The sequence below is a fragment of the Physella acuta genome, unplaced genomic scaffold (genome assembly GCF_028476545.2).
Source record: "Physella acuta isolate Inbredline_101_S28 unplaced genomic scaffold, ASM2847654v3 ptg000054l, whole genome shotgun sequence".
NCBI classification, from domain to species: Eukaryota; Metazoa; Mollusca; class Gastropoda; family Physidae; genus Physella; species Physella acuta.
In genome coordinates, this window is record NW_026731574.1 from 45,011 (window position 1) to 69,969 (window position 24,959).

The following is a 24,959-nucleotide window of genomic DNA, read 5'->3' on the forward strand; positions in this document are numbered from 1 at the left end:
TTGCAGTAGTTACACACACACACACTCTTGCAGTAGTTACACAAACTGTTAGCTGTAATACAAAAGTTATCTCCTTGTCTAAACTTGGGGTTAGTTTTCTCTGAGATTCCATGAACTCTGAGAAATAATGAGATTACAGGTGATTCATTCAACATGAGATTTAACAAGATGAGATTGCTTGATGAGATAGTCATTCAATCAGATATTGAAATGATTGGATCATTTGGGTTACACTTCCACTCCTGTAATTTGACGCCTACCTAGAATTTATTATTGCTCACATTGTGATATTTATCTCCATAGCTCACAACTAAATCAAGAAAATGTACACAACCAAATTAGTTTTCATCAACCGGTGGGTGGAGCGTTGTTAGTGGAGGGTGATCAGCTGTCTCTCTGTGGGGGTGGCAGCTGTGTGGGGTGACTTTTGTCTGAAGGATTACAGCTCAAATAGAAAACTGGTGACCAGTGGGGTCTCACTGCTGACCACTACCTAGAGACTGGAATGCAGGTAGCTGCCAGAGAGAACAGGTTTAAAAAAACAGCTCAAAGATACACAAGTAGAAATTTTCTTGAGCTTTTAAATTCACGTTGTCCAGTTCAAAATATTTTAAGTACTTGTATGAATAAAATAACTTGTATACAGATAGTCTTTACAGTCAGCTGTGGCTAGCAGAGACGGATATGTACTGGAGTTATCCACAGAGTTAATCCACAGAAACTGGCCAGATTTGATTCACATCTGTCTTTCATATCCTGGTGTGCCAGTTGGGTTTGGAAACTCCCTTTTAAAATGTGGTATGTATTGTAATCAGACCCTTGACAGAGCCCAATTGTTTATAATCTATCCCGGTGATTCAGCCTATAAAAATCAGACGGAAGTTTCTGAGTTTAACCTGAGTACAAATTTGTTGGACTTGGGATGCATCATCTCCTCCGTGAGGCTGAAGTGTGGGATCTTTGTGACGGTACACAGCAGGGACACGGGCCCCTTCTTTAACTGGAACACCATCCTGTTGTCCAGCTCCCGCGTCAGCAGCTGCTCACACACCAGCACCCAGCGCTCCGTGCCCTTCACTTCCTGTTCGTTCCCGCACACGACGGCGCCCTGGGTGAGGTACTGCGAGACGAAGGCCCGAGGGCTCATGTCGTGGGAGATGCAGCAGGCCAGGTGGCTGAGCACGGCCTCCATGGTGTAGCGGGGCTGCTGGCGTGTCACACGCAGGTACTTCTGTAGGGCTCTGGCCAGGGACGGGAACACTGCGGCAGCTGCTTCAGTTGGGTCCATGGGGATGGCTGGGCCTGAGGACAACATGTAAGGAGAGATTGTTATAAGGAATGGTCAGTTGGGTCCATGGGGATGGCTGGGCCTGGGGATAACATGTAAGGAAATGTTTATAAGGAATGGTCAGTTGGGTCCATGGGGATGGCTGGGCCTGGGGATAACATGTAAGGAAATGTTTATAAGGAATGGTCAGTTGGGTCCATGGGGATGGCTGGGCCTGGGGATAACATGTAAGGAAATGTTTATAAGGAATGGTCAGTTGGGTCCATGGGGATAGCTGGGCCTGGGGACAACATGTAAGGAAATGTTTATAAGGAATGGTCAGTTGGGTCCATGGGGATAGCTGGGCCTGGGGACAACATGTAAGGAGAGATGTTTATAAGGAAGTCAGGCCTGGGGAAGGGGGTAAGGAAATATGAAGGTATAATTGGCCCTATGGAAAGGAAGTAAGAAAGCTTATAATGGCCAGCACTAACAGAGGAAAAAATATTTTTAAGGAACAGAGGTTTGATACATTAATAAAGATATGATAAGATATGATGACCATGTAGACAGAAAAAATATCTGTAAAAATCCAATATAAAACAAGTGTCAAACAAAGACTTGCCTTGCTCATCATGCAAGCGCTTGATGTGGGTGAAAGCCTCCTCTGTAGCCACAAGTAACCTGGCGCGACGCTTGCGCACCCTCCTCTCATACTCCTGCTCGTCATAGAACCGGTCGTTGTGGCCGGCCTCCCTGCGCCTGGATGCGGCAGGGAACACCGCCCGGTTTCTGCCCTGGTTCCCTGCTTGGTTCTGGGCGTTCCCGTCAATGTCGTAAACTTTGAAAGCCGTGCTGGAATGCTTGCTGTGTTTTTTGGTCACGTTCTCCAGGTAAGGATTGTAAGTCTGAAAAATTTGATACGCATTGTTTTAGAGAAAACTGTCACACAACTATTACACGATAATAAGGACAATAATTACACTAATTTTACTTAAACACAAAGCTATTTTAATTTAAATAGAGCCTACACAAGGGGCGTTTTAACTTTTTTAAATATGGAAGAAACTTAACTATTAGTCAAAAAAAGGAAAAAAACAACAAATAAAAGTTTACAAACATAAAAAAACTAAGATAATCTAAAGCTAAAAAAATCGTAATCTTGTGTGTAAAGGAATGAAAGATGTGACAAACATCAAAGTCCTTGTAGTACTGCTCCAGTATGTGGACAGCAGCCCGCTGTATACTGAGTAGTCCCACACTGTAGACCCTAGCCTCACCATCAGGTGACCTGACCACACGGATGGCAAACTGGGGCTGGAGGTGGCGGATCTCCAACAGGATGATGGCGATGTAGTGGACAAACAGGAGGCTGTCCACTAGACTCAGGGCAAACTGGACTATACCCTGGTGGCAAAACACTGCTCGTTAGTACCAACTTTAAACAAGTCATTCAATGAACACATTTTAAGATGAAAAAATAACTTTACAAAACTAGTGATATATTAGTAATTAAGGGTAAAATAAAATATCAATCAACAACTTAAATACATGATAGAAAGTGTTAAAAACAAGAAAAGGCTAGAGGTCTATAAGATAACATGTTGAACAAACTAAACACAGCCGTACAGAACAAGCCTATGGGACTCACCTCGTATGTTCCCTGTTTCTCCTTGAAGATGCGCACCCCGTAGAAGAGCCAGAAGGCAAATGTTAACACAAAGACCAGGAATAGAACTATGGCTCTGAACACAAACACACGGGGCATGGTGGCTCTTGGCTGGGGAGGAAATCAATACAGACATGACATTTAGGGACATGACATTTGTGGATAAAGAAATCAATAACAGTAGGGACATGACATTTAGGAATCAATACAGTAGGGACATGACATTTATGGATAAAGGTGAAGGGATGAAACAGTCACAAAATGACAGATGAAACCAACTGTACCACATCAAACTATCCTTACTTTATTTCATCTAGACTAATATGTCATGAAAAATTAGTGTTAAAAATGCAATATAAAGTAGGCTATAGAAATACCTAAGTAGGTAATTTAATCAAATATTTACCCAGAAAAAGGGTTTTACTACCAGAAATGTTGACGTGGGGTGTAGTACCATATCACATTATTGATAATATTTTAAGTTTTTACACTCATTCTATTAAACAAATTAAACAATACCTAAGCCATTATTGCTTCCCTACCTTTCTAAAGAAGAGAGCTATAGCCCCCACTAGAAGCACCAGGAGCTTGAAGGCAAAACTAATGAGTAGCCCCTCACACTCTGGCTTGCAGTCCCCAGAGGTCAACTGGACCACGTCCAGCTTGGGGAGCAGCAGCATGGCTATAGGTGACAGGAAGGCGATGACACTCAGGCCCACGGTCAAGGCTGTTCCCACGTACCTGGCGCAGTTGACACCCACCTGGGGATGAAAAGTTTCTCCTTACAACCTCTTCTCTTCCTTCACAAACCAAAACACATCTTTTAAAAATTTTGTTTTGTATTTGTTTTACTTATTTTAAATTTAAGGATTGTAAAAAAACTAATTGAGCTATGTTGTGGCAAGAATGTTGGATTATTGGAGTTTTTTCTGTAAGAAATTAGCTGTATTTTAAGAATTACAACAAAAATATTTTAAAATATAAATCATGTTGACAATTAACACGTGTGTTAATTGAGGACATGATATGTTTGAGACATCAACTGTCTTTACTGCCAGATCTCTGGCTGACCTACCTGTCTGTCTGTCTCCTTGACAACGAACTTGTTCAAGTCTTCCATAGAGAAGCCTGTCTCGCTGGTGTTGCCTGTTATTGCTGTGGTGTTGTCACCCCAGTTGTCATCTTGTGGGATCACCTAAACAAGAGTCAATAGCTGGGGTCAGGGATCTACTAACATTAGGGATCACCTAGAGTCAATAGATGGGGTCAGGGATCTACTTTAACTTACATTAGGGATCATCTAATTAAGGGACATCAGATTAACTAGATAAGAGTGAAAGTGGTAGAGGCCACCAAATCAACAGTAGGTAGTTAGTCTAACCCACCTATCAGTGAACCCTGTGAACCCACCTATTAATGAACCCACCTGCTTTTTAATTCTTTCCTCTCCACCTGTCAGTGAACCCTGTGAACCCACTAATCTATCACTGAACCCACCTGCACTTCAATCCTTTCCTCTCCACGCTCCATGTCAAGGTCTTGACCAGGTGTCTTGATGGTCACTGACCGGTCATCTCTATCAGGGTCAAGGCCCCTGGACATACCCCTGTTGCTGCCAGCTCTAGATGGAACCTATCACAGGTAAAATCATGCATCATTAGACGTGTGTGGTAAAGTGGGGCTTCAGTCCCTCACATTTTTGATACACAAAATAAACTAATTAAAAAAAAAACCACTGACCTGTGGTCTGTTATGGTGCCGATGACCTCCATTCCCATGATGGCTTCCATGGCTCCTGTGTGACCTCTCCGACCTCTCACTCCTGGCTGACCTCACACTCTCTCCTCCGTCCATCTAAAGGTCAGATTAAAATGACAGTTAACATGAGTATGGAGACTACAGCACAAGAACAACATGGGTAGACAGGATTCAATCCCATCTGCACAGATTTGCCAGTAACAAAACACATTTGTCTAATAACACACCGGTGTACAAGGATTTGAAATCCATTGTTACTAACAGAACAAGAACAGAATATAGTGGACGCTAATGAGAAGAACACGATAAAAAAAATATGGATTATTGTGTTTGCTGACAAAATTGTCTCCCTTGATGAAGTATCCAGAAAATCATTTTTATGGTTAAAAAAATTACTTGCGAATTCTAATTAATCATTATGGTAATCAATATTTTAAGAATGTACTGGGGATAAACAGGCAATCCTTTAATTTTATATTTATACAACACTCAGGATGTATGTTTTAATGAAATCTTCAATAAATTGTAAGTGTCCCTCTAATTAAATTTTTTAAAAATAATGAATCTATTTTAAAAGTTGAATGTGTGAATGATTTAAAAAGTTGAATGTGAATGATTTTTAAAGTTGAATGTGTGAATTATTTAAATAACAGTTGAATGTATGAATGAATGATTTAAAAAGCTGACCTTTGCTGTGGGGTTGTTTCAGGATGTTTCCTCCAACTGCTGCCAGAAATTGATGCCTGAGATCACAGGTCCTATTGGTCAGCTCCCACAGGTCCTATTGGTCAGCTCCCACAGGTCCTATTGGTCAGCTCCAACCTGATGACATCAAGGGTGGCTAGACCTGGAACAGAGAAAATACAACTGTAACTGCTGCGGACAGTAGGTAGGACATCAAACTGTAGGACACAAGACTAGGTGAGACTGTAGGACATGAGGCTAGGTAGGACATGAGACTAGGACATGAGACTAGGTAGGACATAAGACTAGGTAGGACATAAGACTAGGTAGGACATGAGGCTAGGTAAGACATGAGGCTAGGTAGGACATGAGGCTAGGTAGGACATGAGGCTAGGTAGGACATGAGACTAGGGCATGGGGCTAGGTAGGACATGAGGCTAGGTAGGACATGAGGCTAGGTAGGACATGAGGCTAGGGCATGGGGCTAGGTAGGACATGAGGCTAGGTAGGACATGAGACTAGGTAGGACATGAGGCTAGGTAGGACTTGAGACTAGGTAGGACATGACGCTAGGTAGGACTTGATGCTAGGTAGGACATGAGACTAGGTAGGACATGAGGCTAGGTAGGACATGAGGCTAGGTAGGACATGAGACTAGGTAAGACATGAGACTAGGTAGGACATGAGGCTAGGTAGGACATGAGGCTAGGTAGGACATGAGGCTAGGTAGGACATGAGGCTAGGGCATGGGGCTAGGTAGGACATGAGGCTAGGTAGGACATGAGACTAGGTAGGACATGAGGCTAGGTAGGACATGATGCTAGGTAGGACATGAGACTAGGTAGGACATGAGGCTAGGTAGGACATGAGACTAGGTAGGACATGAGACTAGGTAGGACATGAGGCTAGGTAGGACATGAGGCTAGGTAGGACATGAGGCTAGGTAGGACTTGATGCTAGGTAGGACATGAGACTAGGTAGGACATTAGGCTAGGTAGGACATGAGGCTAGGTAGGACATGAGACTAGGTAGGACATGAGACTAGGTAGGACATGAGACTAGGTAGGACATGAGACTAGGTAGGACATGAGGCTAGGTAGGACATGAGGCTAGGTAGGACATGAGACTAGGTAGGACATGAGACTAGGTAGGACATGAGGCTAGGTAGGACATGAGGCTAGGGCATGGGGCTAGGTAGGACATGAGGCTAGGGCATGGGGCTAGGTAGGACATGAGACTAGGTAGGATATGAGGCTAGGTAGGACATGAGGCTAGGGCATGAGGCTAGGTAGGACATGAGGCTAGGGCATGGGGCTAGGTAGGACATGAGACTAGGTAGGACATGAGGCTAGGTAGGACATGAGGCTAGGTAGGACATGAGACTAGGTAGGACATGAGACTAGGTAGGACATGAGGCTAGGTAGGACATGAGACTAGGTAGGACATGAGGCTAGGGCATGGGGCTAGGTAGGACATGAGGCTAGGACATGAGACTAGGTAGGACATGAGGCTAGGTAGGACATGAGGCTAGGTAGGACATGAGGCTAGGGCATGGGGCTAGGTAGGACATGAGACTAGGTAGGACATGAGACTAGGTAGGACATGAGGCTAGGTAGGACATGAGACTAGGTAGGACATGAGACTAGGTAGGACATGAGACTAGGTAGGACATGAGGCTAGGGCATGGGGCTAGGTAGGACATGAGGCTAGGGCATGGGGCTAGGTAGGACATGAGACTAGGTAGGACATGAGGCTAGGTAGGACATGAGGCTAGGGCATGAGGCTAGGTAGGACATGAGGCTAGGGCATGGGGCTAGGCAGGACATGAGACTAGGTAGGACATAAGGCTATAGGTAGAGGACATCAGACTAAGTCTGAGAGTAATAGATACAATACAATACCATATGAATACCTTGCAAAATTGTATACATAATTCAAACTTTTATAGTAGTTTATAAGTGTAGTGCGTTTATGTTGTGTACAAGCTTGTTTATATAATTTGATCTATGTGCATGGAAACATATGTATGGCCCTGAATATGTAAACTTGTCTTCTAGGTGAACCAAGTTACTTCACACACCAAAATTTTTCCTGTCATACAGGAATTTTCAAAGCCATTTCAACCAGCTTTTAAACAACTGAAACCATTATAGATTTTAAAGTTGTAAACAAAGCTGGAAGTTCAAGAACTAAGAGATTGGTGCTGCCAGTGTTTAACATTTTTCCAGTTTATTTTAGACTGCTGTGCCTATAGCCCAGCATATGAATATGAAATATTATGAGTCATATTCCAACAGGAGAGTGGAACACACAAGGGGAGGTAACACACAAGGGGAGGGAACACAGGAGGAAATGAAAGTACAAAATAATGATCTGCTTGCCTGACAGGGAACAAATGAATGAAAAGGTTTCAAAACTCAGCCATTTAACCCATTCAAGAAATGTGCTAATACATTCTATGCACTGGTGCTTGTCCTACATGTAGTTGGCAGCAGACAGAGCTATACCTGATAGTTGGCAATACATGAGTGTTGGGGGACAGGGTAGGAATATTAGGTTGGTGGATGTCAGGATAGGTTGGTAGGTGGGTTGGTTGGTAGGTTGGTTATGCAGGTGGATTGGTTGGTTGTGTGGGTTGGTTGGTGGGTTGGTTGGTTGTGTAGGTAGGTTGGTTGGTTTGTTGGTTGTGTAGGTTGGTTGGTTTGTTGGTGGTTTGGTTGGTGGGTGTCAGTTGGTTGTGTAGGTTGGTTGGTTTGTTGGTGGTTTGGTTGTATATGTTTGTTGGTGGGTGTCTGTTGGTTGGTTGTGTAGGTTGGAAGTTTTATGGTTATCAAATGTTCATGGTTTGACCTAGAACAAATGGGTACCCACATGATGTAGCCTGTCTATCTACAGCTGCCCATTGTGGGTAAAAAAATAAAATATTTAGAATAAATAATCATAGAGATAACTACAGTTAAAACATGTGTCAATATATTTGATTATTGTCTTGAAACTTTGGCTGAATATGTGTCATACAATGTTCAATGTATTTCACACTTGTAACGCCAGAACTAGAGAGACCTCCACCATGACACAAAACTCTACCAGGTAACACCAGAACTAGTGAGACCACCACCATGACACAAAACTCTACCAGGTAACACCAGGTAAGTGTCACACCAACACCTCAAGGAGTGTCAGCCATTAAGTGTCCCCAGTCTTAAGGCCAGCATAGAATCTTCTTCAGGCCTGATCTATAGGTACACCTGTAACCTTTTGACCTCCATTGGGCCCAGGTAAATACATTATAAAAAACCAAGTACCATAAAAACTGTTTTTATTACCCCCCATGGGAGTGTTGGTAATTTGAAGTTTTGATATCAAGAGAGTTTTTGTCTGTAGTGTTGGACTTAAGGACTGATACAGCCAGTACTAGGTCATCATGAAAGGTCTGTTGGACTAAAGGACTGATACAGCTTGTACTAGGTCATCATGAAAGGTCTGTTGGACTAAAGGACTGATACAGCCTGTACTAGGTCTTGTCTGTTGGACTAAAGGACTGATACAGCTAGTACTAGGTCTTGTCTGTTGGACTAAAGGACTGATACAGCTAGTACTAGGTCTTGTCTGTTGGACTAAAGGACTGATACAGCCAGTACTAGGTCTTGTCTGTTGGACTAAAGGACTGATACAGCTAGTACTAGGTCTTGTCTGTTGGACTAAAGGACTGATACAGCTAGTACTAGGTCTTGTCTGTTGGACTAAAGGACTGATACAGCTAGTACTAGGTCTTGTCTGTTGGACTAAAGGACTGATACAGCCTGTACTAGGTCTTGTCTGTTGGACTAAAGGACTGATACAGCTAGTACTAGGTCTTGTCTGTTGGACTAAAGGACTGATACAGCTAGTACTAGGTCTTGTCTGTTGGACTAAAGGACTGATACAGCTAGTACTAGGTCTTGTCTGTTGGACTAAAGGACTGATACAGCTAGTACTAGGTCTTGTCTGTTGGACTAAAGGACTGATACAGCTAGTACTAGGTCTTGTCTGTTGGACTAAAGGACTGATACAGCTAGTACTAGGTCATCATGTCTGTTGGACTAAAGGACTGATACAGCTAGTACTAGGTCATCATGTCTGTTGGACTAAAGGACTGATACAGCTAGTACTAGGTCATCATGTCTGTTGGACTAAAGGACTGATACAGCTAGTACTAGGTCTTGTCTGTTGGACTAAAGGACTGATACAGCTAGTACTAGGTCTTGTCTGTTGGACTAAAGGACTGATACAGCTAGTACTAGGTCTTGTCTGTTGGACTAAAGGACTGATACAGCCAGTACTAGGTCTTGTCTGTTGGACTAAAGGACTGATACACAGCTAGTACTAGGTTATCATGAAAGGTCTTGTCTGTTGGACATGAGAACAAGTACAGCTAAAAGTTATCTACCCCCGTCTATATAGAATTGCTCTAACTGTATTATTTACTATGTCTAATCTACATAAAATGCTTCAACACTTGAGACAAATTGAACCAATCAGAACAGTGTGTCTAGTGTTTAAACAAGGAGATGTGCCCTGATTGGCTAAAAGCAGAATGAAATGTTGTTGACTGTACTCTGCTTTAACACTGTCAATCCCCCCCCCCTCGCCTTCCATCAATATTTTTCCCACCAATTCAGCCCTACCCACCCCCACCCCCCAACCATAGTAACAGTTTTAAACATAATGTTTCTTGTCCAATCTAGTTAAACATCCTCTTTCAAAGGGGTCTAGGCTTAGATTTAAGGTGCACCCATAAAAATAGACATTAAGATTAGATTAGGATTATCATGCTATTAGTGTAGTTGTATCCTGTCTTAAGCTGATATGGGTTAGGTAAAGATGGATGGGCACAGTGCTGACCAAACAAAAGTAAAATTCTATCATGGCTAAATGTAAACTGTTTAAGATAAATAAACACTAGCACTAGAGACTGAATAAATTTTCAATAAGGCAAGTAGGGACTAGAGAAGATTAAATATTTGAAGATGAAATGTGTTACAGATACAGGAACAACAAGCTGCTGGTGTAGTTGGCCAGGGGTCAGTAGAGTGGACAAAGCAGGGTGGCAGGCTGACATAAATCAGAGGACAATAGAGGACAGGTGGAAGCCCCAACAGCAGGTGTGTTGGTCAGGTGAGGGAAGCCAAGGGTGGGGTTACAGGTGCTAAAACTTGGACCAAGGGTGGGGTTACAGGTGCTAAAACTTGGACCAAGGGTGGGGTTACAGGTGCTAAAACTTGGACCAAGGGTGGGGGTTACAGGTGCTAAAACTTGGACCAAGGGTGGGGGGTTACAGGTGCTAAAACTTGGACCAAGGGTGGGGGTTACAGGTGCTAAAACTTGGACCAAGGGTGGGGGTTACAGGTGCTAAAACTTGGACCAAGGGTGGGGGGTTACAGGTGCTAAAATTTGGACCAAGGGTGGGGGTTACTGGTTACAGGTGCTAAAACTTGGACCAAGGGTGGGGGTTACAGGTTACAGGTGCTAAAACTTGGACCAAGGGTGGGGTTACAGGTACTAAAACTTGGACCAAGGGTGGGGGTTACAGGTGCTAAAACTTGGACCAAGGGTGGGGGTTACAGGTGCTAAAACTTGGACCAAGGGTGGGGGTTACAGGTACTAAATGACCCAACTGACAAAAATACCACACTATTTTATTGAATCTATTGCAAGTGTTAGCTACAAATATTAAAAAGTTTTTTTGTAATAGTTAGAAAAAAAAAAGTAAAACAAATATTTCCTAAGGCAGACTATAGTATAGAACCATGGAGTAAAATAAATACTTCCTCAGACATATAGAATCTTGAAGTTTTTTTTCCATATTGGTCCTAGTTATAACTAAGTTTACAAAAACTAAAAATTATCGTAAGGGGGGACGGGGAGTTACCCTTCTATGAGGAGAAAGAAAGGAAGCTGCTTGTGACTATACTGGGATATATGAAAATGTTTGTCAGTTACATAACATGAGGGGGAAAACATGACGAAGCAAAGAACCAAAACCTTTTTATTCTAGAATCTTCCCGAGATCTCCCTGTAGATTGACATCTTTGTTTACCTTCCAGAAAGGTGGGATTATAAATTAACCAGCAGGGATTAGGGTTAGTTGATAAACATCAACATCAGTGTCACATGGTTGATCTCCCAAAGTGGAGGAGAGATTAGCTGACACCAGGTAATCAGATGAGCCAGCCTTTATCAGGTACAACATCTCCAGGTACAACAGGTGAAAACAAGATCTAATACCCCCCCCCCCCCCCCACTCCCCCCCCCCCCACCCAACAGATCAAATTTTGTCTGGTTTACTCAGGCATGGATAACTTTAATCTGGATAACATCATGGGGTTTCTGGCCTGGATAACTTTAACCCACAAAATAACACCTACGTTTTTTTCTAGTCAGTCTAACTGTGATTTATTGAGAAGAAAACACAAAGGAGAGATGATCACAGTGCCATCTGATACATCCATATGATAGTCATTGTCATCTACAGAAGTCCTGTGGGGGTGGGGAGTTTGTATCCAATGGAGAGTGGAGGATGGGACTTATACATGGGGGTGGGGAGGATGGGACTTGTATATATGGGGGTGGGGAGGATGGGACTTGTATACCAGGGGTGGGGAGGATGGGACTTGTATATATGGGGGTGGGGAGGATGGGACTTGTATACCAGGGGTGGGGAGGATGGGACTTGTATACCAGGGGTGGGGAGGATGGGACTTGTATACCAGGGGTGGGGAGGATGGGACTTGTATATATGGGGGTGGGGAGGATGGGACTTGTATACCAGGGGTGGGGAGGATGGGACTTGTATACCAGGGGTGGGGAGGATGGGACTTGTATACCAGGGGTGGGGAGGATGGGACGTATACCAGGGGTGAGGAGGATGGGACTTGTATATATGGGGGTGGGGAGGATGGGACATATACCAGGGGTGGGGAGGATGGGACTTGTATATATGGGGGTGGGGAGGATGGGACATATACCAGGGGTGGGGAGGATGGGACTTGTATATATGGGGGTGGGGAGGATGGGACTTGTATACCAGGGGTGGGGAGGATGGGACTTGTATATATGGGGGTGGGGAGGATGGGACATATACCAGGGGTGGGGAGGATGGGACTTGTATATATGGGGGTGGGGAGGATGGGACATATACCAGGGGTGGGGAGGATGGGACTTGTATACCAGGGGGTGGGGGGTGGGGAGGATGGGACATATACCAGGGGTGGGGAGGATGGGACTTGTATACCAGGGGTGAGGAAGATGGGACTTCACAAAAACTTGACTCACAATTACATCAACGTGTAGTCATAATTACATTAACGTGTTTACATTAACGTGTAGTCATAATTACATCAACGTGTAGTCATAATTACATTAACGTGTAACAAAAACAAAACGGAGACGGGAGAGCTAATCAAGACACGGCTACATGCAGGTAAAACCAGTGTACACGGGCAACCCGTACTAGACTTTAATTAAATCCCACGAGAGATCGCAGGATGGGGCATGGGGTGGACTAGCTGTGAGCGGCTGATAGTCGTTCAATCAAGTCGTGCGGCGTCCCGTACGGTACACCCCGGCATCTAGCGTACGGTACACCCCGGCATCTAGCGTACGGTACACCCCGGCATCTAGCGTACGGTACACCCCGGCATCTAGCGTACGGTACACCCCGGCATCTAGCGTACACCCCGGCATCTAGCGTACGGTACACCCCGGCATCTAGCGTACACCACGGCATCTAGCGTACACCCGGCATCTAGCGTACACCCGGCATCTAGCGTACACCACGGCATCTAACGTACACCACACCACGGCATCTAGCGTTCACCACGGCATCTAGCGTACACCCCGGCATCTACGGTACACCCGGGCATCTAGCGTACGGTAAGCCGTCTCCACTCAATAATAATGTGCCGGGGTGGGGGTACGACTGTAGGTAAGACGGTGAAAGACTCCCTGTGGTCTGGTCTAGACCGCAGCAAATGACGCGCGCCGTGTATCGAGCCGAGCCGACTGATCTCCCGGCCAGGATAAGCAAGGGGAGATCACTCGCGAGGCTTACCTACATGTTCAGTTAACCAGAAAATAAGACAAGCAATTCCTCGCTAATTCAAATTCAGTTTTTTCTCTATGAAGTACGTAATCGGCAGGGGGAAAAAAAAGGTAAATCACCAGACAAAAATGAATGTAATTACAAGCACACGTGTGAGGTAGTACATGTTAAGTTTAACGCTCCCAGTTTACCTCTGACTATACCTCACTAGTTGTGACGACAGTTTTACACATCCCGGCAATTTCCACCTAACCTCACCTACACTTGTTACATAGTGGACGCTCTTTTTTCTAGAATAATCACAGCGTTAACCAGCAAACAGTGTCGTTTTGATGGCAATCAACACAAAGATGGGGGAATGGCACGACAGACCAGCAACGACATGGAGAGACAACACCACACACCAGTCACACACAGACATCTGCACTACAACATCACAGGAGCATCACATCAACCATCATTTAAGCTAGACATCTACACTACAGCATCACATCAACCATCATTTAAGCTAGACATCTACACAACAGCATCACATCAACCATCATTTAAGCTAGACATCTACACAACAGCATCACATCAACCATCATTTAAGCTAGACATCTACACAACAGCATCACATCAACCATCATTTAAGCTAGACATCTACCCTACAACATCACAACTTCATAGTAGCATCACATCAACCATCATTTAAGTTAGACATCTACCCTACAACAACTACTGACATTTGTCTAGATGCCTAGCTGTAGTGTACATGTCCTGCTGTTCTCGAATAAAGCCGTGTATGAAAGCTATCTGTATGTAAATAACATAATAAAATAAAAACATGTTCCACATAAAAACACAGCGGGTGATGACGGTTCTGAACGTGTGTAAATATTGACTCCATGACGCGTCGATCAGAAACGCACGCGAACTGTGCAGGGTTTGACAAAAGATCTTTTGATACCTGAGAGAAAAGTTTCAATACGACAGAACGCCTCAGTTCACCTCCCATAATTAGAGCTGGGGATTAAGGAGGAAAGTAACGGCCTGGGAGAGAATAGCGCAGGATAAAACCCATCCCAAATCTGCAGACAGTCAGCCCCACCCAACTACGTACTAAACCATCCCTAGTCTGGGAGGGGGGGGGGATAGATCTAATTAACAACAGCGCCATCAGCTATTTTTTTTTACCATACACTGAGAACATCTATCTTCTATATATATAATTCTCTTCTTCGAGCCGTTAGAAAACAAGCTGCAAACGCTCTCCCTACCTCCCCACCCCTACATGGTTTTAGTGAGCTGTGTTCACTCTAAATGTTTACAAGCAGAGCCAACGATTTTAAACGTAGGGGGGGGGGAGGGTTATGGTCCTTAACGAGCTACTTATAGTGTTTTAAAGAAATATTTTCAGTGTCAGCGTTGGTACTGTCGAATTCACAAATTATGAATTATTGAAAATTAGAAACAACTAAATAGCGGCGTATGTTATGCCGCGGGCCGGCTCGTTACTGAATATTGTAGGAAACACTTTTCGCCCAATAGACTCACTGGGTCTAAATGATGGTGTGTTGGGTAAAGGAGGGGGGGGGGGCAAGTTTATAGGACACGGATGAGAACAATGACGCTGTGATGACGACATGATGAGCTCCGCTACCCAAAAAATGACAATAGATGTTGAATCATCGAGTGAGGCGCTTGCTCCAATTGCTCTATTACACGTCTTAAAGTAGCCCGCCACAGACGCGTGGGAATAATACACATTATAGACTGGCACATGGGTGGACTGGCATTTGTATCATTTTCTTAGTCGTCCAGTAATGAAATGTATACTAACAATGGTGTTTACTTACAGTGTACAGTACCATTTTTTATATACTTTGTATCCACACTACAGTAGTTTAATGATATTGTAAACTTCGTCAAGCTTTCTGATTCAAAAAATTGTGAAACAACCATTTCTTTTATTCAATCATTAAGATTGTTTTCTTTATAACTCCAGAAATATCGACTTTTGTCAATACCTTTTTAAAATCCTTGAAACATCGACTTTTTCTTTGAATCCCTGAGACATTGACTTTCCATTTTTTTGAGCTCAAATCGATTTTTTTCTTCATTAAAACGACTTTCCACGGTCGCCGATAGAAGATTTTTGTACAGAGATCTTAGTTGTTTTGATTACCAGTGAAATAAAAGGCAAAAGCCTAGTTGTTTTCAAAAGCTTCAAATACTCTAAGACACCCAAGGTACTGCCATGTTCTTGGACTTTGTCATGTGTTGAATAAACGTGAAATTTGATCTGCTATACGCGTGTTCGGGGTGTTGTTTTTTTTTTTAATTGAACACAATTTGTACACACACACACACACCCTACACAGGAACCGTGTGAAGATCTCGTCACACGACAAACTGAGACAACTCGGGGTCGGCCAGTTAATCTCCAGTACAAATCAGCACTTGTCCCACGGCTCGGCCTCTGATCCCGTCAATGGCTGGGCTGCTCGTGGCGAGCCTAGTCGGCAACTGTCGGCCATTCAACAAGTGAAGATCTTCACACGCCCGATCAATAACCTACATGGCAATATGCTTTGTTGCGGCACCACGGGCGAGTGCTTCTCCCCCACATCATTTCACTGGCGGTAATTAGTTTTCTCAACGACACACAAGTGGGGCTCAAAACTTGGATCACATTATTACGCCACATAACGGAACAAACTTGGCAGAGTTCGCACGAAATTAGACCTCAGATAACAATCAACGTTTGGCTTCAGCTTGTGAGAAACAGATTCATATCACACTATGTTTAGGGCCACACTTTGTTTGGGGCTGTAAAAATGTGGTGGGGTGGGGGGGGGGGGGGGGGGGGAAGATTGGTGTTACACTTTGGGACCTTAAAAAGATGTGGGGGGGGGGGGGGGAAATGGGAGACAAAATAGTGTGGTTTAACAATATTTAATGGGTTGACATATAACATAACCGCTCTAATTTCCAATACATTTAGAAGAGAAGAAAAACACTCACCCCCCCCCCCCCCCCAACGATAGAATAGCCAATAGCCAGTTGTAAATGGCGACAAGCCCAAGGACATTATTTAGAGGGCCTGGCCAAACACAAGGGAAGAAAGCATGCCCGCAGACAACGGCCAGTAACTCATCCACCGACACAGCCAACAAAGGCCGATTACCCATAAACCGATCCCGATTCGGCGGTGCAGACAACGTTGACCCAAGGATTTGAGCTGACTGGCTTTATTTGCTGACAAATACTGTTAGATTTCCCCCCTGGGCGACGCCCCTGTTTTGATCCAGCTAGAGATAGACACAGGGGAGTCAAGCGGCCGGGCGAGGAGACAACGATACAAGCGATAGACGGCCTCACAGCTGTCACTGGTTGGGTCTAGTTCCAGCCCATGTTATTCAACGGTCAGATGTGTCCACTCAATAGGTAACTCAACGGTCAGCTGTCCACTCAATAGGTAACTCTACAGTCAGGTGTGTCCACTCAATAGGTAACTCAACGGTCAGCTGTCCACTCAATAGGTAACTCAACAGTCAGGTGTGTCCACTCAATAGGTAACTCAACAGTCAGGTGTCGAATCAATAGGTAACTCAACAGTCAGATAATGCGTCCACTCAATAGCAGGTTTCCCTCTTAGCCGCGCAGTAGATTTGAACCGGCCGCACAGTCATTTTGTAAAATACACATATCCTTGTATAAGACTTTTAGAACACCGCGCACACAAAATACAAGTTGCACACTAGACTTTTCCCCTTAGAGGGAATGTTGCTCAATAGGTAACTCACAGTCAGGTGTCGACTCAATAGGTAACTACAGTGGGGGTAAATAAAAAGGCCCAAATCTCTCGCTAAAAGCGCGGCCTCCCCTCATAAATTCTACCAGCAGTGTGACATAAAATTATGCTGCACACAAAGCAATAAATTAACATATGGTTTACACAGAGATTATGGTGCTGTTAGATCAAAGGATAGAATGGAAGCTCAGAAAACGTGATCATTTATTTCTAAGCAAGGGATTCTAGCTTAGTACGGTAGTCAACAAAATCAAGTCTATAGGACATAGACTGTAGGACTTATCTGTGGTCCTTAGGAGGGTCACCATAAATCACATCACACACAGGGGGAGGGGGGGGGGGGTCGGACATTTGTGATGATGTGTGATGGAGAGAGGGTTGAGACAATGTGATTACCCTAATCCTAAACACCAAGTGTCTGCAACATGTTTCACCCAGCCACCTAAAGAGGTAAATGACAGTAGGGGATATAAACACACACAATCCCTCTATAGACAGAGTGGGTGGGCACATGAATGCTACCAGGAATCCATGAGTCTACCCAGCATGGAATGAGTACCTGGCATGATTCTTGGGGTGGATGTTAAATTTAAGAACAAAATGTTAATGTTACAATAAACACAAACTAATCTACATATTAACTAGAAGCAAAATTTTAAAATATATATGACAGCGGGTACTTAAATTGTGATATCAATATTAATCTATAATAAACCTGCACCTCTGATCTTTACACATTCCATGCCCAACACAGATGAATCAGAGTTCATCTGTTTTAATTACCTAAGCAAACAAGGGGATAGTGTGGTCTGCACTATGCCCAACCACCTTTATTTTGTTTACCTAACCCGAGCCAGGTACTCATAAGAGCTGGGTGGACTCAGGGACATCAGAAATATTCAAACCTTGGATCTAGCTCAGTACTTTTGGGTTAGAAGTCACATCAGTCATAAGCTCTACCATTTGACCATGTCGTCCTGTGTACCTCTGTGAGAGGTGAGTGAAAACTATATAAATCTAGGATCATGACCTTGATGTACGTCTTATTTTAATGATGTATGTCTTATTTTAATGATGCATGTCTTATTTTAATGATGCATGTCTTATTTTAATGATGCATGTCTTATTTTAATGATGCATGTCTTATTTTAATGATGCATGTCTTATTTTAATGATGCATGTCTTATTTTAATGATGCATGTCTTATTTTAATGATGCATGTCTTATTTTAATGATGCATGTCTTATTTTATTGATGCATGTCTTATTTTAATGATGTATGTCTTATTTTAATGATGTATGTCTAATTTTAATGATGTATGTCTTATTTTAATGATGTATGTCTTATTTTAATGATGTATGTCTTATTTTAATGATGTATGTCTTATTTTAATGATGTATGTCTTATTTTAATGATGTATGTCTTATTTTAATGATGTATGTCTTATTTTAATGATGTATGTCTTATTTTAATGATGTATGTCTTATTTTAATGATGTATGTCTTATTTTAATGATGTATGTCTTATTTTAATGATGTCTTATTTTAATGATGTATGTCTTATTTTAATGATGTATGTCTTATTTTAATGATGTATGTCTTATTTTAATGATGTATGTCTTATTTTAATGATGTATGTCTTATTTTAATGATGTATGTCTTATTTTAATGATGTATGTCTTATTTTAATGATGTATGTCTTATTTTAATGATGTATGTCTTATTTTAATGATGTATGTCTTATTTTAATGATGTATGTCTTATTTTAATAATGTATATCTTATTTTAACGTTGCATACAACTAGAGCAGATATTAAAACGGATAACCCCCATTTTTAAATTCAGCTATGATCCCAGCATATTTATAAACAAACTATCAAAATATGTGTATATGTATTGCTTAGCCAAGGATACCAAGATATTTGTGAGAGTGACCAATGGAAATGTTGGTGTAACATACTGACCACAAGACAATAGTTTCAGCTGTTCCTTAAAAGTACTAAACTTACAATAGATAAGCACACTTTTTCAAGATTAGAAACATGTCTTCTTTTCTTTTTATTTAACCTCTTATTTTACTGTATTACGTTCTAAAATTTCCATTAAAGATGGATAAGATTCATAAAATTACTATATCAACATGATACATATATACAACGTATTATATATATACAAAATTCTGACATAAAATAAAAGTGGAGAATCACAACAAAAGGCAGGGAATGGAAACAGTAGGTTTTGTAACCCAGGTAGTGTGTTGGTGCCCATATAATCAGGTGGCAACCTTTGTTACATAATTTAGGCCCATAAAAAATGTTAAATTCTATACTTACGATGTCATAAATATAATCCTAAAACTCGGGTATGAAACTATCATGTATCTGAAACAGAAGAAATTTTAACCGGTTAGCTTTAGTTTGATAAAATCCTAATGTGTTGCAAGAATAATGATACTGAAGGACTGGTGTAAAGGAGGTCTTCAAATCCACCCAGGTCAGACATGGTGACTTAAATTCTGTGGACACACCTGAATCCGCCCTTCTCCAATACATAGCGAACATAGAATTTTTCAGACTTACACAGTAAAATATTTGCTAAATGAAATTTTAATGAGATTTATTGTTTTGAAAAATCGATTAGTTATGATACTTTTTTTACTGTTGTTAAAAGATGCTGGGCAGTTAGCCAGTCTACTGTTGTAGATTATTTATTTGCCCTATCTGACCAACAGGAGATGGCCAACTGTGGTCATCGAACTTAACACATGCGTTTGCCTTGTATATCTAGCATATCTTAAGATCTTTTCTATCTCTAATGGGGAGGGAGTGAGTTGTTTTCTGTATATCTAAAGCACAACAACCCAGAATGATTATGCACACATTAACTTTACCATCCACCTATCAAATGCTGATGACTCAATTATTGTTTGATTGAAGATTTTAAATGGCTCTGCTAAAGAAAAAGTTTGCTAACCTCTGGGTTACAATATTATAACTAGCCCAAGATAAGATTGAAGGTAATGAACCAGATGAAATGAAAATGTGGCTACTGGCCAATCTCTCCAGTATCAACATGATCACTGTGTTCTGTAACAAGGGTTTCTTTAGGGCCATCTCTCAGGGAGGGACCCTCCCCCATGAGCATGCCCAACCACCCCATCCCACCCCCAAAAAAATATGTATTTTGAAAATATATTTTGCACCATTGTTTCATCTTCCAAAAAGGTGTGTTAAGCTGCTAGTAGTTTTAAGTAAAATCTCTTGTTTAATGTTAGGGTATGTGTTATACCAGTGTCCAACAATACTGTGACTGTCTTAAAATAGAGATGTCAATTAAATACTAATAGGAATTGCTAATGTCAGTGCTAATCTAGAATTTAGATATGCCTAACCTAATTGTAAAATAGTATTTAATGCCTAGTTAAATTAAATAATTAACAATATACTGGCAACCACAACATAAACATTAGGCCTAATTATGCATCAGTTTAGTCAGTAGATCGCATTGCTCATCAACTGTCATTTACCATTTAAAATTCACATAGAATAAATATCATGTGAAAAAACATGTCCTATTTAATCAGTCATTGTTTACAATTTCCTTCACACTTTTCCGAAGTTTTTTCTCTTAGCAAAAATCTAAGGGACGGGGGTTTTTTCTGCAAATATGCCAGCAATCACGGCATAAATGAAAAAAAAAATTGACAAAAGTAGGTCCTAACCCTTTCATGAATAACGGCAAAAAATAAAATAGGAGTTCTAATAATAAGGGATGTAAGCCTTTGATGGGTTAGAACCTGCACCATCCTACATGACAGCCACCCACCTGACCACTCAGGTTCATGCTGTGTACCGTTTAACATTAAATCTATCAAAAACAGTCACGACTGTGAATAGCCCTAATTATTAAATTAACGAAGTGACTACTCGGAAGAAGATTTTTCTCCCCAACCACTTAGTCGGCAAAAGATAGCTCTGCGCATGCGCAGTAACCTACGGCTAGGGTCAGGGATAGGATTAGGGCTAGGGTTGGTACTGTTAGGGTTCTGCGGTTGTAAACACACGCATGCGCAGTACCATCGATAACATCGCCGCGATGACAAGTCGTAGTTTCTCTCCATTGCGCATGCATATCTTTTTCCGACTAGCATCAGCCTTAAATTAAATAATAGGCCTACGGCTATTCCCAGACACTTCGGATTTTTCTATTTAGTAATTCTATTAGCTAACTAGGCCATTGTAAGAGATTTAGATAATCTATTATCTAGATCTATTCACCTCAGAGCTGAAAAATGACAGATTTGTGAGTTTATTGATCTGAGTTTTAAAAAACAAAACCTTTCATGATGCTCCCTGTTTCAATTCCATGTCTATTTTAGTATTTTTTAAGTTACATGTTTGTGTTAGGGTAAAACTCCATTTCAGCGTATTTTATTCTCCGTTGCTTGTTTACCTCCAGTTGAGCGTATTTTATTATAACAACCGAAACACACCAAAACATTAGGAAAACACGATTTATTTTTTGTATTGTATTTTTGTTTTAGCAAATGAATAAAAATGAATATTTAAAAAAACACGACTTGTTTAGTTGTATTGTATTTTTTTTTAAAAAAAGGCATTTGTCTCATGGTGAAACTGATACGCTGTTAATCATTCTGTTTTGTATTTATTATTTATGCAATAAATGTACAAACTCTGTGTTTTTTAATTTGACAGTTTTGCTAAAACTGAAAAAATTATTTCACTATAGAGTTGTATGTTATTTAAATTCATAGTAAATCTACCATCCTTCCCTTTTTTGTATGAGTAAATTTCTGACTTTCAAAAAAAATTGATGTGGGGTCGTCCATAAATGACGTCACACTCGTAAGGGAGAGGGGGGTCAGCAATTTTATGACGGTGTGTGATGAGGGGGAGGGGGGTGGGGTTTCAGATGGTGTGACGTCCCTTTTTTGCATTATAAAAAAGCAATGTTAGAAAAACAAGTTTTAGCCGTTATTTCACGTTTTAGAAAACGGTTTTAATAAATTGTAATATGAATTGATCAAAATACTCTATGTTGACAGAGTTCTGACAAGATTTTGGAAAAATTATCGATGTTTTAAGAAAAATTCAACAGAAATTTTGAGGGGGGGGGGGGGGGGGTTGTAGGCTGAAGTGTGACGTCATTTTAGGGGGGGGGGGGTCTGACTTTTTGTGACGACGTGTAACGGAGGGGAGGCGGGAGGTAAAAATCGTAAAAAAAAGCGTGTCATCACAAAAAGCAAGACCCCCCCCCAAAATGACGTAGCACCATCTGAACCCCCCCCCCCTCATCACACACCGTCACAAAATCACCCCCCCTCCCCCTACGAGTGTGACGTCATTTATGGACGACCTCTAACATTTTTTTTTAAAATGACAACGTGAGTTGTCACACTTTCTCTAACACTCCAAGCCATCCCTCACCAAATTCCACCCCCCCCCCCCCCTCGGCCAACTTTCGGCAGCATCATTGTGCCTTTTAATACTTTTATTCAGTTTAGTTGAAATTGGAACACTTAATTGTACAAAGTGTGCATCTCTATTTTTGTAACCAACAAAGCACTTCAGTCAGTCTCTTTGTTGTTTTTTATTCATTTGTTAAAACAAAAATACAATACAAATAAATAAGTCGTGTTTTTTAAACATTCATTTTATTCATTTGTGAAAACAGAAATACAATACAAAAAATAAATCGTGTTTTTCTAATGTTTTGGTGTGTTTCGGTTATTATAATAAAATACGCTCAACTGGAGGTAAACAAGCAACGGAGAATAAATTACGCTAAAATGGAGGTTTACCTTGTGTTAGAGTGTTAGTCTGGATTAACTAGATTCTAGATTCCAAAGAATGTCTAGAATCTAGTTCTTATAATTAAGAGTATGAACCTCAATAAATAGATCTAGATCTAGTCTAGATCTAGATTCTAGTAAAAAAAAATGGCTTGCCTAATAATTTTCAAAATATTCTTTTTTTTTTTTTTTGTTTTTGTAATGTTAAGCCGTAAGAAATGAAAGCCTGACTGTCAGTGTCACTGTCGATGAAAATTTATTATTTTGAGGACGCCGCATATTTGAAAGATATTAAATGCTTCATTAATCTTATGCGTAACTGATAATTATTATTAGATCAAGGAAGGTTGTGAGGATTTTAAAAAGCAATCTCACGAGAAACTATAGTCTAGTTTACCTCAACAATGGCTCGATTCCTCTCACGGTATCCGTCCCTTCTCGTACACACAGTCAGCCATGTTTTGGACTCCCGAGCTGGTAGTAAAACCTCCCACCAAAGTTTACAATAAATCTTCTGTAACTTAAAAATGTTAATTTTTTATCAAACCAAACTAAATCAACGATAATTTATTTTAATTTAGGCAATGAGCAATTCTTTCTATGATACCTATTTTTCTAAGCGTTATGTATAAATCGATTTAAATGCAGTGGGAGTAAAAAGAAAGAGCCAGGTAATTACTTTTGGCCTACACTGCTGAGAACCAAGCAAAACCTGGCGGCGAAGTGTATCGAAATCTTGCCTTGACTATCGGAACGCGTCTCACAAAGAAGCGTCTTTTAGTCATTTGTTTCATTCTGTGTTGGTGAGAGGGAGGGGGGGGGGGGGTGGAGATAATGGGGAGAGAAGTGGCTTGGCGTAAATTATTGAATGTGTATTTTATGTGTCGTTTTCAAGCTGTGATACATTAATATTTTATTTTCTACAAATGACTTCTCATTAAAAAAAAACAAGGTCGTCTCTAGCCATGCACATCGGATACATGTTTCTGTTATAAGGTGTGTGTGCAGGGGAAGGGGGGGGGGGCGTACATATTTGCAGGTCTACTTGTTGAATAAATATGACATTTTTGCGCGCAGATAATGATGATATTACAAACAATAACAATATATCCGAGCCCAAATAAACCTGACCCAAATCCTGAGCATAATTTAAACTGGCTTTAGACTAATCCAGGGGCGTAGCGAGGGGGAGCGAGGGTGCGGACCGCAACGGGTGACACCATTTAGGGGGGTGACACCAAGGCAAAAAAATAGCAAAATATATAGAGAAAACTTAAGGGGGGTGCAAATGTGCAAATCAAAAGTTTGAGGGGGGGGGGGGTGCAAATCGAAAGTTTGAGGGGGGGGGGGGAGCAAATCAAAAACTTGAAAGTTTGTCCCCGGGAAGGGTTGCTACGCCTCTGGGGGGTGACACCAATAAGTGCCGCACCGGGTGACACCCGACCTCGCTACGCCACTGGACTAATCTACATGACTCTTGATGTGGCTAATCATAAACCAACAAACAAACACACACACACACACACACACATATATATATATATATATATATATATATATATATATATATATATATATATATATATATATATATATATATATATATATATATATATATATATATATATATATATATATATATATATAGTGTCTGTATATATATATATATATGTATATATATATATATATATATATATATATATATATATATATATATATATATATATATATATATATATATACATATATGTGTGTGTGTGTATGTATGTATGTATGTATAGATAGATAGATATCGGATTATGTCATTGTATATGACCAAGTTGAGCTCATTAACCAATGTTTAGATTTTATACATTTTTATAACAATACGCCTAGCAGTTTTTTGTGTGTG

At 41.2% G+C, this 24,959-nt stretch overlaps 1 protein-coding gene across 1 annotated transcript; it reads right to left on the bottom strand.

Annotated features, from left to right (window-relative positions):
- On the bottom strand, positions 1-23,542 carry LOC131946985 (vang-like protein 2). The gene is made up of 11 exons (XM_059308057.1): positions 23,466-23,542; positions 19,590-19,637; positions 5,382-5,541; positions 4,677-4,790; positions 4,434-4,568; positions 4,012-4,131; positions 3,479-3,697; positions 2,919-3,047; positions 2,462-2,674; positions 1,893-2,175; positions 1-1,302 (listed from the first exon to the last, which is right to left on the bottom strand). Exons 4-11 carry the CDS (start codon positions 4,788-4,790, stop codon positions 872-874), a joined length of 1,644 nt encoding a protein of 547 aa, XP_059164040.1. The 5' UTR covers positions 5,382-5,541; positions 19,590-19,637; positions 23,466-23,542; the 3' UTR covers positions 1-871.
- Between the last annotated feature and the right edge of the window lie 1,417 nt (positions 23,543-24,959).